This window comes from Triturus cristatus, chromosome 2_2 (genome assembly GCF_964204655.1).
Source record: "Triturus cristatus chromosome 2_2, aTriCri1.1, whole genome shotgun sequence".
In the NCBI taxonomy this organism is placed as follows: Eukaryota; Metazoa; Chordata; class Amphibia; order Caudata; family Salamandridae; genus Triturus; species Triturus cristatus.
In genome coordinates this window covers 205,823,260-205,840,285 of record NC_140582.1, presented here as the reverse complement: position 1 = coordinate 205,840,285, position 17,026 = coordinate 205,823,260, and the positions used below count along the sequence as shown (strand labels likewise).

Sequence of the window (17,026 nt, the reverse complement as noted above, 5' to 3'; positions counted from 1 at the left end):
TAAACAGATGCTAGAGATATAATTTCTGCCGCACTAAAAACAATGAGCTTATCAGTACACAATGAACATTTGGATCCCCACATTCTATTCCAGGATCGCAAATATAACTTCCTACTGCCCTGTTCTTCTATGTTAAACTCTTACAGATCAGTTGCTCTAATTTAAATTTCAAGAGGTGGGATCTCATATCAAAAGTGGATACCATTAATATGTATGGACCATATGCCAGCCTCTATTTGAACCTTCAGTCATTTTCCCAATTAGCTTTTCCTCCCTAATGTAAGACAGGTATTCTTGATCGTGATTTTTTTGTAAAAGATATTTTTAATATTGGTTGTGAAATACAGTATTCAATGGGGCATACTACAACAGTGCATAAATAGAAAACACATCTCTTGTGCCCAGTTTAAGTGGGTCGTGGCCTCCCGTTCAAAATCGACCCGCCACTGCTGTCCTAATGGCTAATTAATTGAGCCTATTAATGCAGACCTCTCCTGCTACTCACGTATATATTACTACAATCAAACTGATAATTTAAAAAAGAAAAGGTCATTGGGTTTCTTGGAGCTCAACCCCACATAGATTCCATTGTCAAAATTTCCTTTATAAACTTACTTGCGGTAGATACATTTCTCTTTTTCAATATCTTGACAAAGAACCTAAACATTGTCACCTGTTTATTCTTTCAGCCGAACACACACCCGATCACTCACCCTCTCACGCACCCTCCATTAAAATTTACAGCCACTTACACACCCACTCACTCACTCACCCATACTCCTTTGGCAGTGCTGCTTTGCAAGGCACACAGGCAGTTTGCCATGTCAACTTTGTCGTTTTTCTCTGCCCCAAGGCATGCAGGCTACAGTGGCAGTTGCATGGCCTTGGTGAAGGGTCCCTAGGGGACCCTCTTCAGTCCCATTGTCCTAGGTACCATGGTACCATTTAATAGGGACTTACAGGTGTTCTGAAGTGGCCAATTATGATACTGTTTTCATGGAAGGAGCTCTGGCATGGGGGACCTGGTTGGCAGGGACTCTGCACTTTCAATCAAAACCACATCATTTTCCTGGCAAAAAGTGGGGGCAACCATGTCAAAAGATGCATTTTCTCACACAGACTACAGAAGACCCTCAAGATTTTGATAGTGAGGGACGAAGATGCTGGGTGGATAACAATTGGGGAGTCCGAATTTCTTCTGAGCACGTGCCCTAGGATCACCTAATTTTACACCCTACCGAAGATAAACCAAGACGACCACCCCAGGGAGACCTATTGTCACTGGGATTGGTTCCTTGCTAGAACCTCTCTCCCAATTTGTTGATTGGTTCTTACAACCGATGGTCACTGAAATGCCCTCCTACCTACAGGACACCAAACACATACTCACGGTACTAGCTGATATCCCCTTTGATCCAGAACTACACTACCTGGTTTCCTATGATGTGGAATCGCTATATATGAATATTCCACAAGATGACACCTTACCGACCGTTAATGAACTAATTGAACAAAGGGATCAGGATATGACTCCAACTTCTTTTGTGATGGAATGTGCTATGACTGCCATGAAAGAACTTCTTTCAATATCAGGGCCAACTCTGTTTGCAGGTGACCAGTACTTCAATAGACAGTACCTATACCCCAAGCACAGTAAACATCTACATGCACAGTTTTGAAACCATTCACATTTACCCTACGGATAATACTCTTCTACAGAGCCTACATGAAGGAGGTTCACAGATGACATTGTGGTGATTTGGGAAGGTGATCTCACCTCTCTACATAATTTCTCTGAGTGGCTCAACACAAGAAATCCCCTCCTTAGATTCACTTGTGAATACAGCAAGGTGTCTCTCCCGTTCCTGGACCTCCTGATGGGTCCCACGGATGGAGGCATACACTGAGTTATACACAAAACCTATGGCACGTAATTCTTTCCTGTGTTACAACAGCTTCCACCCACGGGCCCTTTGAAATAACTTTCCAGTGGGACAGTTCCTCAAGATCAGAAGGAACTATATGAAACTAGATAAATTCAAAGAACATGCAGCTAGACTTAGCACCCATCTGTCTCAAAGACTATACCAAAAAGACCTCATCCACAGGGCAGGGAAGAGAGCTTTGAATAACAACAGAGAAGCCCTCCTCCAGACAAACCCCAAACGTGAAACAGACAGATTGGTGTGTCAATACATTTAGACATCTTACCAATACTGTCAAGGTGGTGATCAAGAAGAATTGACATATTCTCATCACAGGAGAACAAACACTATTGAAGCCTCTCTTTGCTCTCAAGCAGAGCAAAAATACTAGAGACATGGTGGTTCATACCAGACCGCAATCCACCGATCACAGGATGAACCAGGACACTTTATGGCCACTACCAAGCGGAACATGCTCAGTCTGCCCTCAAAAGCGACCCATGGTCAGCATTGACCTTGGTCTCAGGACACCTTGGAAACTCTTTGACCACACAAATTGCAACACCTAAGGGGTCATCCATCTCCTTACATGCCCCTGCAATTCTATGTGGGCATGACCACACGAGCACAAGAGTTCAGTGAGATGTAAAAAATCCAATACGGAGCTAAATAGACACTGCCTTGTTTCTGGCCACAGAGAGGATGATATCAGTTGGGTGGTCTTAGATAAACCCTGTTTTTCACTGAATATGGGCACCCCGAGTCAGTCCTCTACCAAAAGGAGCAGCGCTGGGTCATCAAACTCAAAAGTAATACTTAGGGTCTGAATGAGGACATCCCATGGACAAGCTTGGGCTGCTTACCAACCGCTGACAAGATGATTTGGATGAGCTAATTACTCCCGTACATATACTATCTGTTACATCCACCTTGGAGAGGTACCAAGTGTCTGGACAGGCTAGCACACATTCTGAGCTGCCAGTTCCTCTTTTCGTTAGGACACAGAACATGATGTGTCTCTGTCACTATGGGATTGGAGCATTCCTGAAACAACAAGGTGCCACACACCCTCAATTGGCTCATACTGCTACTACATCTGTGACCTTTCTTATACTCTTTTGCTTGCAATCTACTCCGCCACCTTTATAGGCTTGGACAAGCATATGTTCCATAACATTTGCTCACTTCACCTCATAGCTGTGCTGCCCTTCTACCCTGACTGTAGCCCAGTGTGGCCACCTACTGCATCCTACCACTTTTTGGCCTTCCACAATGACTAGGATGTCAGTGATTCTGACACTATCTCCACATGGGTTCTCTCTTGACATGGCTGTCTTAAATCAAGATGACTACTTCCAGAGGCCCGTAGCTCCCAACCCTTGGGATGTCCAGGTAGCACTTTGTTACCCCTTGAAACTAGACATAGCATCTGAAATATGGCTGCCTGATACATACCTCTCTGTCGCCCCATTTTATCTCCACATATGAGTATGGTGTAGTTTACTATTATGTGGCCCTCACTGGGAGACTTTGCCTGTACTGCAGACACTCTCTATATTTGAGACCTCTTTTTTCATAGGCCCATAGTTGCTTACACATACAGTGCTTGGATTAGTGCATCACCATTCTAGACAGTGTGCTTAATCGTATGTCCTTTTTACATGCACAATACTTCACTGATGACAGCGTTACCGGCACACTGGGCATATCCCTTATATTGTTCATGCTGCCACCTCTTGAAACTACCTCTCCTAGAAGCACTCTGCTTTTTACGTCTTTGTGAGTGTGGCACTTCCTTTTGCTGCCTTAGAACACGATGTGCCTGGGAGGCTGTTTTGACTCTCACTGTGACGCCGCTGTAGCACTGCACTGTTTTAACAGGCAAAAGGGCACATATAGACTATTCCTGCTTCCCGGCCCACTGCCCGGGGAGCATGTTATGGACTTTTTTGTATCTTTTACCTACTGCCTGGTCCGGGGTATTAACATACCACAATTGACACGCAGGAGATTCTCGCCCCACACTTTATGAGGCAGGTGACAGTGTGCATTTTCCCTGCTCTAGCTTCTCTGTACTGCTTTATATGTTAACAGCCTGCCCCTTCTACGGTGCACTGTTCGCATTGGGGATTGTGGGCGAACACGCCATTGCTATGGTTCTCATACCGAGGTTTATCCACACACCACTAGCTGGAATCTCCCCTTCCCGTTTTGGGCCCATACTAAATCTTGTGAAGTGTGGCTCTTCACTATATCCTGTCCCTCCTACAGGCTCGACCATTTAACACTCCTCTGAGTGATCTATTATAAAATAGACTTGTGCTTTGCTATCTGGTCCCACCATTTAGTTACTGATGCCCCTGGTTTGTGCCCCTTACCCAGCAGTACCTCCTTGGGGCAGGTCACATAGAAGGGATCCTGGTTTACTTGGTGGTTCTCGATTTACGACTTGTACTGAGCAGTCTAGGTTCATTTTTTGTTTTGCGTTTCTATGACACAGATTGTACATTTATTTCCATTAGAACATCGGCTTACACACCCCGGCCATGCCCTTCCTTTCATTTGCTTATAGAAATGTACAAGTCTCAGTGTGAGATTGTACTAATGTTTCTCTGTTTCTTTATCTCCTTATGACTATGATACAGCTCTCCGGTTGAGGCGTGACCCAAAAGGTTTGAGAGTGGATGGTATCTCCTCTAATTTTTGGTGAGATGATCCATTCAGTACATTCACTGGGCATCACTTTGGTTGGTTAGGCATGAAATGTATGTAGTTAGAGCATTAACCTGATTATCAAAAGGAGTCAGTTCCTCTCTTGAAGCAGAAGTGCTAGAGGTCACTGTCTGCCTGCTGTTTGTAGTGGCAGGGGGATCTATATTTCAGATCGTAATGCCCTCACACACCTGTTAGGGTGTCATGCTTCATCATAGGGCGCTCCTCGTCAGACCGGCGCTGCAATGTCCAACGGGCCTGGTGGCATCTTTAGCGGAGTTCTTTTGATCTGAGATCGCCGTATGTGGAGGGTGTGTGTGTGATTAAAGATTGAGTGAATCTTAATGTGTGTTCGGAGTCAAAAAAGTGATTAAAATAGGCTCCAGCCCTATGAATATTTTAATTCGGGTGTTGGGACTAAGTAAAAACAGTGGGGCTACTACAACGATTCAAGTTATCTAGGTAGCCATTAGTTGAGTGTGGTCAACATGTTTCGTGTCGTAAATGCTCCAAAATCAAGCGACACGTCTTCAGGACCAAGAATAGATATGTAGGGTCCCCATACGCGGTAGACCGATATCTGACTTCCCTAAATAGGAGGATCTACAACAAAAGTAAGCAAGCTCCTAGTTGAGGAACTTGTAGGAAGTCTCCGCCTAAACAGAGGGAGACAAAAAAATGGGGAGGACAAACAAGAGCGAGACGTCAACAGCTGGAAAAGGACATATAAGTGTAAAACCAAGCATTCATATTAGAGGGCATGTCACTGAACTAGGAGGAAAAAACATGACCCTTCCTAGAGTATCAACAATTAGTAGAAGACAATTAATAAAAACAGGTTAAAAATTAATTAAACTAACGCAGGGAGTGAGAAAGGTCTTCTAGGGACCAACAGTATCACACTTAGCCCGTCACAAGGAATTGGATGGGACGGGAGGGATATCATAGACAAGTCTTACCTCAGTAGAGTAGAGAGTGAAACTTCATAGATGAAGGGAAAACGGCCCGACCACTGGAACGGACCTACTAAATGTAAGGATAGTTGGAGGAAAAATGCATACACATAAGTATAACTCTCCAGTTGCTGGTGGCAACCAAATAAGTCCATAGACATTCAAAGGAGCTGGGAGGGATGCCATACCTAAAAGGGCACCAGACAGATGGTGAGAAGTCCAACATACTGTGCAGTTGCAAATAAGACACGGCACCAGAGGACATACCGCAGTGGAGCCCAGAGATTAGTTTGACGGGAGACGTAAGTGAGAGACTCAGAAGGCGCGACTGTAAGGTCCGAGTGCCTGAGAGTTCATTAACGAACAGCCTCGCATGGTGAGCGGAGGACGTGGACGCCAGGGGATAGGGACTACGGTGATGCGCATAGTGGCTGCTAGAGGTGTAACAAAGCGTTGAAAAGCGCTGTGTGTTAATGAGTCCGGGATACACCAGATTGTCATAAGCTGGGGTGCGGCAGTGGCGACAATCGATTGAAGCTGACACGACATCAGAGAGTGGTAAAACAAGGGGGGGTAGTGCTCGAAAGTGCGAACATATCCCGAATACGGAATGTCGCGGCCCAAACCCGAATACGGGCGGACGCGGCCCAAATGAAAACAACATAGGCGTGGACTAAGCGTGTTGCGGGTTAAAGATAATGAAATCCACAGTGTCAGCGTAGCTCATAAAAAGAGGGATTACGAGCCGGTGCTATGGAAAAAGGGGCAGAAAACTTACCCAGATTAAGGCGCAGGCATTGCCGGAGTTCCACGGTGTCTCCCAGTCATCTGAATATTGACGGGCAGGCGGAACTGCCAAACTTAAAAACAGGAAGTTCCTGACGTAGCATTCGCGAGTAACGCGATGTTACCGAAAAGAGGGAAGGAGAGTGGCGCCATCTTGTCTCAAGTAAAGGCGCCTGACTCCAAGAAAGCAGACTATGTCTAGGGGTCGAGAACCGTGTTTGACGATTCAGAAAAGGTGTACAGGGAAGGAAGTTACCAAATATTGTCAGAAGCTTAAAATAAGACATAGTTAACGTATTAGCTACCTAGTGTGGTGAAATCCGCGGATAGGTGGTAGCCTGGTGACCCCACTACAAAGGCCTGATTAAGCAGAGACAGACAGTGTCTCAGTTTTTACATACAGAATGGAAATAACTATGCTTGGTGCAGTGTCAGAAATTGTGCCAGTATGTTTTAGAGTGGCATTGAGAATGCTTCTTATGAATTTGTTTTTCTTTTTTCACTTTTATTGAACGCTGGTGGACCTAAGGAACTGTCTGGACATCCACAATCTTACCTGTCTTCTCTTTGCAGGCCGGTATTTCATTACCTTTCAATTCTGTCAGATGTTTTATTACCAGCAGAGTGACTGGCAATCAGGGTTCTGACAAATGCCCCAGATCCCCTCACTGGGTCAACTGTGGGAAGAAACAGGTTTACCAAATAAAGGGGGTAAATTTGTTGAAATCCCCCAGTCCTCTCATACATTTAGTTCTATTCCAGAGAGCATTTGAATAAAGTCAATCCAGACCTTCTGGAGATAGTTTTATTCCTAATCTTGTTTTTGTTTCGCACTCTGCCCCTCACTCCCTGCCAACTCCTTCTCATCATTTAAAACACCTCAGCCCCTCCCCATTCGGGAGCTGTAGCCCACACCGGGTACCTTGCGGTCCTGGTATGAGGAGGGAACCCAATGAAGAAGCATGTCACCTTTGGGTGAGTGAGGGTTTTCGTCCTTAAAGCAGCGCTCTTCCCTTGAGATATTTTTTTTCCTTTTCTAGACACCCGAAGTACTTTTTTGTGAGTCTTATGCCCATAACTAAACACGTCCCTTTCAAAGCAATGTACATCACACAGCAAGCATTCGAAGAAATTAGATCACTGTTCCTTCAACACGAATTCCAAACATCGCCATTATGTCCAGATTGGCCCCATTTTTTTGCTATTCCTTTCTCAAACAACTCTCAAACCGGTAAAAGCTCTGGAAATCTTTTCCTGCCAGAATAATAACTGAAGAGCAAGTAGTTCTGGAGAAAACTAAAAACTTAGATCTTCCCATCCACATGATGCCAAATTACAGATGACCAATCAAATAATAAAAAAGTAAGTCTTAACAAACATGTCTATTCCCACACACTGCAACACTTCACGTTTAGGTGCCGCGACACAAGTCTCAAATTAAACTGCATCTAGAAAGACACCTTGTCGGTGGACAGTTGCAACATAGGGATGTGTGAACCGCACTTGAGAAAAGCCACCAACAATCTCGTATTACATTTATTCAGATTGCATGTCACAGCCACCAACCAGGTCAAGGAGCAGTTATGTACCTTCAAGTTAATCCTGTGAAGGTAATCAAGGCATAAAATAAAAATAGCTTCATTTGCTACCAGGAAAGAAGTCTACCCTCTCTAACCAGGAAACATTTGAAAAGTATGCTATGCGCACAAAAACACAGGGACAGCGTGCATCATTTTAAAAAGAAATATAAAATTTGTGGGAAGGCCCATAAAACATTTGTTACAATATTTTTTCTACAGTTCTCCAACACGTGGGGAAAAATACAAATTCAACATTAATAATATCTCAATTTACCCGTCTCCTTATAATCAATAAGGATTGCTGAGCCACTTAATTAGAAGCAAACTAGGTCAGCACCAGTGCTTTTACATAAATATCTCTCTTCATTGAGTAAATATTTCAACACTGTTGCTATGAGAAAAGGATGGTGATGCATATCCAGCCAGGAACCACTCCATTGCAGGGGGCTTCATAACACTCATCACTTACAAATTTATTTCACTGGCCACTAATATCAAGTGCTCACATTGACAACTCAATCCCTTCTTATGTAAACAACTGGCATCACTTTATTTATTTTACAGATTTGTAGAGCGCATGGCTGCCCGTAAGAGTCCCAGCGCTAATGATAAAGAAACCAAGCGCGGGGAAGCCTTAAGGGAACAGCCAGGTCTTGAGTGCCCTTACAATATCCTCAATTCCTGACTCGTGTTTGATATACTTCCTGCAAACTCAACCACACTCCTGAACACAATCTGTCAAAATCACTTGACCTTGCCCCGTTGCCATAGGCATTTCAGAGCCAACACAAAACCCTCCTTCCCAGCAATCCATGCGGAGCATCTCCAGCCCTTCCTAGAAGAAAATGACAATGCTCAAGTGGAGTGCTGACCGATCATGGAGCACCAAATCAGTAATCATTTCTAGCCTAGTTGTCTTAAGAATATGGGTAACACCAGCAGCATCATAAGTCTGATCCTCTTTGACTAGTGAGCCATGTTTTGACACAGTCAACCACCAGACCCTCTTCAACCAATTCCACCATATTGCAGTATGTGAGACAACCTGGAGTGGATCTCTCCCATCCGCATCAGAAAACAGCCAATCAATCTATCCTCCTTTGGGCCCCTAGCACGCAGATCACATGATAATCTCAGTTATCAGGTCACAACACTCACTCCCAGGACCTCAGTGCATTAAATTCATAACCCTCTGCTTTCTGGATACAGCCATGCAACATAGGTCTCTTACCCTCTACTAAGCTGAAGACCTGCTACACTTCGGGACGGCTCTGAAAACCTAGATCATCCTACAAGCCCCTCGCTATTTTCCATGCTCCTTCTCTGCCTCTGCTCCACTGCTCTGGTTCTTCAGAGTTACAAGACCATCTTGAGACTAGTCTTGTGCACTGTAACTGTATGAAATCATGGAGCAAAGGATGCATTTGTTACAAGCTATAAATAGGACCAACTTGAAGTTTACACAGGGGTTCTTAGAACATGCATATTTTCAGTTTCATATTTACATATATCCAAGCAGCATCACTGCTTTAAAACATACTATAATCAACTCTTATTTTGGTTGCCCTATAGTCAATAGCCTGCCTCACCAAATCAATTAGAGAAAGATACATATATATGAACATGAAGGACATGCTGAACCACCAAACTAAATAGCATACTTACTTGTTGCTATTTGTGCAGTGGAGGTAAACTCGAACATTCTTATCTATTCCGCTCTTGATACCCAAGACAATTGCTTTCAAAACTTTAGTGCCCACCAGTTTCTTATGGAGCAACGAGAGCCAATAATCCTGCAAACAAAAAAAAGTAAAAAAAGAAATCAATACAATTTTCCTTTTGCTTTTTGTGCTCAACTACAATTTGAAACTGTGCACATAAACACATATTTAGGCTATTTATCCTGATCAGTTGTTATTTGGAGAAAAATCCAGCCTCGAACGACTGGAACGAGAAATCAGTGGTTTTGCATTGTGACAGCCATGTTGAAAAGTCACTGTAGTGTCCTGAAACTTTTGTTATTGGGAAAGACCAATTGTAATAATTAAAGGCAAGGTTTCTAGTTTATGAAGAGCTAAAGCCTATATCAGAAATCCGTTTTTGGTCACATGGCACAAGTCCTCCTATTACAAATAGCAGTACAAACTACAAGTCTAAAGCAAACTTGTTCTGAGTGAGAAGAGATATTTTACATTATCATATAGCTCATGCACTGAAAGGATTACAATATTGGCATGAATAAAACCCAATATACTTACCAAGTAGAAAATAATTTCCCACTTATATTACACAGATTAAAGTACAACTCATGATTCTGGTCGTCAAAGGTCTCATGTACCAGCCAGGCTAGCTCTGTGTTCCCATGTTTCTTTGACTGACCAGTTAACTGATTAAGACTATAATAATCAAAACAAGACGGCCTGGTGAACTCTTACAACTACCATATGTCAGGAATCATGTTCCCTACTCCAATGCAAAAATAATGCTGTGAATACCTATTGGTAGTAATTATTTAGCTCAACTGTTCGCTTTTCTACATCCAAGTCCATAATAACTGTAAGAGTTGAGAGAAGGACAGTTCTGATGTAACAAAGAAGTCTTTTGGCGCAAAGAGATTTATAAATAATGTAATCTTAAATAAACTTTGTATTCAGATTCTTTTAAACAGAATCTTTGCATAAATAAACTGATATTTCTACATTTCTTTGCGCCAATAGATTTTGTGAGCTCCGAACTATCATTTTCTTAGTAAATAAAGAACACTGTTTGAGGAATGTACCATACGGAGGTCTGCTGCAGGTCGATACGTAGTCAAATTCCCTGTCTATTTTAACTAAATTCGTTGTCTCCTACCAGCGCAAGAAGCTCTATATTGCCTACATAACATCAAACCCCTTTGTGAAACATTATTATTATTATTATTAATTTCTATCGCGCTGAATCACCCCAAAGGGGTATCTCAGCGCTTAGGACGGTGTGCTGCAGCCAGACCCGAGGGACTCAGAAAAGGAAGGTTTTTAAAAGCTTTCTGAATTGAGAGAGGCTCTGGCAATCGTGGAGCTGGAGGGGCAATACGTTCCAGAGAGTGGGGGCAAGATGTGCGATCCTTTTTAATTCTAGGGGTGCAAAGGAGTAGCTTGGAGCCTGATCGAAGGGGCCGTGGGGGGGGTGTAATTGATAAGTTTCAGACAAGTAGGAAGGCCCCTGTTCATTAAGGGCTTTATAAACAGTGCAGCCTATCTTAAATTTCACCCGCTTTCTCACAGGGAGCCAGTGGAGTTTATTAAGAAGTGAGATAGAAGTCATTCTGGGTGGGGCATTTGCTACTAGACGGGCAGCCGTCTTCTGTACAACTTGTACCTTGTTTAAGGAGGCTTCATTGGCCGAGGCTAACAGTCCGTTACAATAGTCCAGACGGCTTAATACTAGGGCTTGCATCAATGTTTTTTTAGTGGAGGATGGTAACAGGGGGAAGACTCTTCTGAGTAAGCTGAGTGTGTGGAAGCAGGTGCCAGCAGTAGTAGTGGCGCGGGCATCGAGTGCGAGGTTCTAGTCGATCCTGATTCCTAAATTTTCGACCACTTCCTTAGGAGAAGGGGCCTTGCCCAGCTCCTCCGGCCACCATCTGGGAGTCCAGTTTATAGCTGCTCCTCCAAACAGCATAATCTCCGATTTCTCGGTGTTCAGTTGGAGGAAGTTGGTCCTCATCCAGGCAGCAATGGTCTTCATGCCCTCAGAAAAGATGAGTTGTATATCAGATGTCTTTTTATCAAAGGTGAGGAGGACTGGGTGCCGTCCGCGTAGGAGATGGGACTGAACCCTAAGTTCCTCATTAGTTTGACCAAGGGGGTAACATAAATGTTAAAGCACCCCCTTGTTAACTTTGGTGGTTTTAGATGTAAAGGTCCCCAATGTAACTGTCTGGGTTCTATCTGTAAGAAAGTCTGTCAACCATTTGAATGCAGCCCCCTGAACTCCAATGCCCTGAAGTCTCTCCAGTAGGATCGGGTGTGAGATGGTGTCAAATGCCGCCGATAGGTCAAGCAGCACCAGTAGTGCCCCTGACCATTGTCCAGGGCCATTCTGATGTTATCAGTTAACTCAATCAGAGCGGATTCGGTACTGTGTTTGGCCCGGAAACCTGACTGGGCGACATCAAGGCAGTGAGAGGTTTCAACAAAATCAGACAAAATGTCTGTTTATGTGCTTTTCAATAAGCTTGCTCTGAAGGGGGAGCAAAGATATGGGACGGTAATTGTAAAGCTTAGATGTGGAGATCTTAAGATTTTTACAAATGGGTACAACTTGAGCTGCTTTCCATTCTAAGGAGAGTCTGCCTGTCCTCAAGGAACTATTAAGAATGGTACAGATGGGTGTGGCTAACTGTGCGGAAAATCTGGAGGAGGTTTTTGCAGGAATAATATCTAGGGGGAAACAGATTTAATTTCGGTAAAGAGAGAATCAACCTCTACCGGAGTGAGTAAGGGAAAGCAGACTAGCTACGAGGTATTGTTGGAGGAGACAGGATATACTGTTGAAGGGCGCGATGAAGTTTCATTGGATGAGATAATTTTCTGGTAGATGTCTTCGATTTTCTGAGTAAGAAAGGAAGCTATATTGTCGCACAGCAGCTGTGAGGAGGATTCCGCAGTTTCACAAGCCCTGGGATTGGTGTAAGACTTCAGGATCTGATAGAGGGTTCTAGAATTGGTCTCAACTTGCTCCAACTGATGAGTGATGTGTAGCTTGCGAGCGGATTTAATATTTTTATGATAGGAGGACAGTGTGGCTTTGTATCTCTCTTTGTCTTGCCCATTGTGCGAGTGTCGCCATATCTGTTCCAGTTTTTTACATTGGCTCTTTTCAGTTCGTAAAGCGGGGGAGTACCAGCTAGTAGGTGTGAGTTTTGGAGAGTGGGTCTGTGGCTTCATAGGGGCTACATTATCTAAGGTGGTTTGTATAATAGAATTAAAATGAACTAGCTGTTCCTCTACACTATAAGTGCTTGTTTCGGTGTTCCAGGAGCAAAAAGGGGACAGGAATTGGCCGGGCTTCAGTTTATGCCAGGCGTGTAACGTGAGATGTAGGGGTGGAGAAGCTTCTGGGACTCATAAGTTGGAAATTCACCAGAGAGTGGTCAGACCAAGTCAAAGGACACGTTTCCCCACAGATGATATTCGTGGAGTTGGATAGAATAAGATCTAAAGTGTGCCCTGCCGAATGGGTAGGGGCGCTGTTGATCTTCAAGAGACCAGTTGTGGCCAGGTCTTATAGGCAAGCTGAGGCATCAAGATTAAGGGCGTTCTCACAGTGGATGGTAAAATTCCCCAGGAGTAGGAAGTTTTGGGTGGAAATAACATGTGGGGAGATAAATTCCATCAGTTGGCTAGTAAAGCCTAGTAGCGTGGCCCAGGGTCTATAAACAAGAGCCCCTTTCCAGCTATGTTGGGGGTGCAGGTTGAGTCTAAAAACAAGGCAATCTATTTCGTCCGTGCACAACTGATCTACAATAGAGATGATATGGATTCCTTATATATTAAGGCTATACCAACCCCTGCTCGCCCTGTCCTGTCTAGTTTTTGGATTCGGTAGCCATCCGGGAGTGCCATTGCATTAGAGGGGCTAGAAGAGAGTTTGATCCAAGTTTCAGTGAGGAATCCAATGTGAGGATAATTTTCTGTCAAGAGATTCCATATATTTATAGCATGTTCCAGAGGGATATGACGTTAGCTAAGAAGCAGTTCCAGTCTATATTAGTGGGTTGGGTCTGGACACAACTATAAGGAATTCTCCTGAGAGACCCAGGTCCTTTAATCTGTTCAGGGAGTAATCCGTGATGCAGAGAATGAGGGGGAGCAATGCTCTGAAATCTGCATGAAAAAGGGCCTTCGGGTAGGATGTGTGAATGTGTCAGGAGCTCACAGAAGTTATATCTGATCATGAGCAGCTCGTCTCATGTGTAGGAGCACAGTGGACTCGCTATATTGCAGATATCTTGGGGGAAACTAGCAGGGCTCCTGGCGGCGTCCAGGCACGGACGGGCTTGCCTTAAGCGCGCCTACGGAGCGCCAGCGGCGCGTCTGCTTCGCGTCTCGCCAACCATCAACTAAAATAGGGATTCTGGCCACTAGACCGTTACCCTCGTTTCCGGTCTCCGCCCCTGATCATGTGCGTCAGCACAGTCTCCCTCCGCTCATCGGGCAAGCCCGTGTTGGACCAGGGAGGAGTACTTGGATGGCGACAGAGAGGTAAGAATTAAAAGGATGTGAAAATAGAGGGAGGAGCCTAGCGCGCAACCAAGATGGCCGCGTAGGTGCGAGGCTCCCGAGGACCTCCGTGACCTCCTACATAAATCCTGAAAATATCCTGTCCTAGATGAGGGGACTGTGTTGGTGAGCCCGAGCTGAGGTGTCACCCGTTTTCCGCTTCCAAATTGGACCTCGGACACCGGCGGGAGCACCGATTGAGGTTTGCGGCCTTCTCCACGCCAGCCCCCCGGATTGGAGTTGCGGGGCGATCCGGAGACAAAGTGATCAACAGCGGCGGGCAGGGCTGGGCGACTCGCGTACCCCGCACTTTCACTTTCGCTTTTGCACCCTCCTTGCTGTGTAGGCGAGGTTGGGTTGCGGGGCGGTGTGCGGTGGTGTGGCCTCGTTGGGGTGCCCTGCTGGCCCGCCGGCTGTGATCCGCCCTGCGGACCTGTGGTTGCCCCCCCCCGGAGCCCGTGAACTGGTTTGTCGGCCTTTTCCGAGGTGATTGGCACGATTTGGGGACTGAAACCATGTCCACAAAGCAAGATGGCGACCGGGCAAAGGTGAAATCGACCCGCCGTGGCGCAGCCCATCAGTCCAACAGCATGGACCGCTACACCCTCCAGAAGGGATCTCCCGAGGTGCCGCGTAGGTCCCCTGAGGACCCGACTGATGCTCCTGCGCTGCCCGCGGATCTGACCCTGCGAGATGTCATGGGCGCTATCGCCGAGATGAAGGCCTCGGTGGACCAGCGCTTTGACACACTGGCGCAAAAGATTGACTCGGTCCACGTGGATGTTGGCCTGGTGAGGGCTGATTTATCCAAGACCAATGACCGGGTCGATTCTTTGGCCCACACCACCTCGGGCCTTACAGCGGACGTGGCGGCCCTCCAAAAGGAGGTGCGCCGGCTTGGCCAGGCGAGCGCCCTGATGGATCGTCGACTGGAGGATTCCGAGGGTCGGGCCCGGAGGAACAATGTCCGCGTTGTCGGGGTGCCGGAGGGACGTGAGGAGGCGGCGGCGGACCTGTTTGTGGAGGACCTGATTCTCACCCATCTCCAGCCCCGGGGGCTGAGTAAATTCTTTGCGGTGGAGCGTGCCCACAGGGTTCCCGGAGGAAGACCTAAGGCCGGAGCCCCTCCGAGGCCTCTCATTGCCCGGATTTTCAACTTTCGGGACAGAGACGCTATCCTTCAGACTTCTAGGCAACAAGGACCGGTCAGACTTGACAATATGGACGTAAACTTCTATCCTGATTTCACCCCAGCGGTCCAGAAGCAGAGACTGAGCTTTCTCGGAGTCAAACGTCGTCTACGGGACTTGAACCTCAAGTATGCGATGCTTTTTCCAGCTAAGTTGCGGGTGGAGGTGGATGGCCGCACGCACTTTTTTGATCGCCCCGAGGCGGCCGGGGACTGGTTGGACTCCTTGCCCGGGGATCGGGGCCGGGGGGGTGGGGGGGGCGCGGTTGGAGGGGAGGGCTCGCCGGATCAGGACTGAGGGATTACTAGTAGGCCTCGCTCTGGACAACATTGTCGTCATTTTTGACTGTTCGTTAAGTCTCCCTCCTGTGGAGGTGGTACGGGGTCTCTTGGGGGCTCTCCCTCCTCCTCTGGGGGACTAGTTAGTTTAATCATTCATGGGGCGACAGGCACACTGCAGGGGTGCAGGGAGGGGGGAGTTCTGTTGGGATGGGTGGGTTGGGGTGGGGTGTTGTTCGTTTTTACCGCAAGGCAAACCCTTTATTGTATTGGTGTTTTTAAGGTGCTCTCGGGGGGACGAATGATGGCTTCTGTATGTGATGGGGGGTAGGGACCTGACTTTATTGTCCTGGAACGTTAACGGACTGGGGGATAGGATTAAGCGAGGTGTGGTCCTGCAGTATTTGAAACGACTTTCGCCAGATGTGGTCTTTCTGCAGGAGACACACCTTATTGGTAATTCCTTTTGTGCCATGAATCGGCGTGGCTATCGCTTGGTGGCCCACTCGGGCTTCACGTCGGGCTCACGGGGGGTGGGCATCATGGTGAAGAACTCGCTCCCGTTGGAAATAGACGAGGTGCGCCATGATGAGAGGGGACGCTACACTGTCTTAGTGGGGAGAATGGAGGGTAAAGTAGTTGTCTTTGTATCAGTGTACGTCCCACCGGGGTTACAGTCTACGACTTTTGCAGACTTAGGGCGCCTCCTCCTTGACCTTCCGGGGGGGCTTCTGGTGGTTGGGGGGGACTTCAATGCGGTGGTTTCTGGGACCGTGGATGGTCACCCCCCTAGGGACCTCCCCCGGGCGCAGGCGTGGCTGTCCGGCTTCTTAGATACACTGGGACTGGTTGACTGCTGGCGCTTAAAACATCCCACGCAGCTGCAGTACACTTTCCACTCGGGTGCCCATGGTAGCCTCTCACGGCTTGATTATGTCCTTGTCCCTGCGGCCTATGTTGGGAGGGTAGGAGAGGTGCGCCATTTGGCGCGGGGTATTTCAGATCACTCCCCGCTCCTGTTGCACGTTGATGTCTTCCCGAGGGGGGAGGGCAGGGTAGCTCCAATCAATGCCTGGTACCTGCGCGACCCCACTATTCGCGCTGATTTGATTAAATCCTTGCAGCGGTATTTCGATGAGAATGTGGGGTCCGTCCCTTCGGCTATCTCCCTGTGGGAAGCCTTCAAAACAGTTCTTAGAGGGGAGGCCCTCTCCTTTATTTCCCATGCCCGGAGGCGCGAGCAGGAGGAGGTGACCCGGGTGGAGGCCGAAATCGCTGAATTGGAGGGTGATCTAGAGGGTGGGGTGACGGACGCTGCACTACATGTCCTACAACT

At 46.6% G+C, this 17,026-nt stretch overlaps 1 protein-coding gene across 1 annotated transcript in view; it reads right to left on the bottom strand.

Moving 5' to 3' along the window:
- HPSE (heparanase) overlaps positions 1–17,026 on the bottom strand; it is a 129,726-nt gene that overhangs the window by 29,909 nt on the left and 82,791 nt on the right. Inside the window, exon 10 of the mRNA XM_085641186.1 lies at positions 9,622–9,749. Coding sequence (XP_085497312.1) covers positions 9,622–9,749 — 128 coding nt within the window. The remainder of the gene's footprint in view (positions 1–9,621; positions 9,750–17,026) is intronic.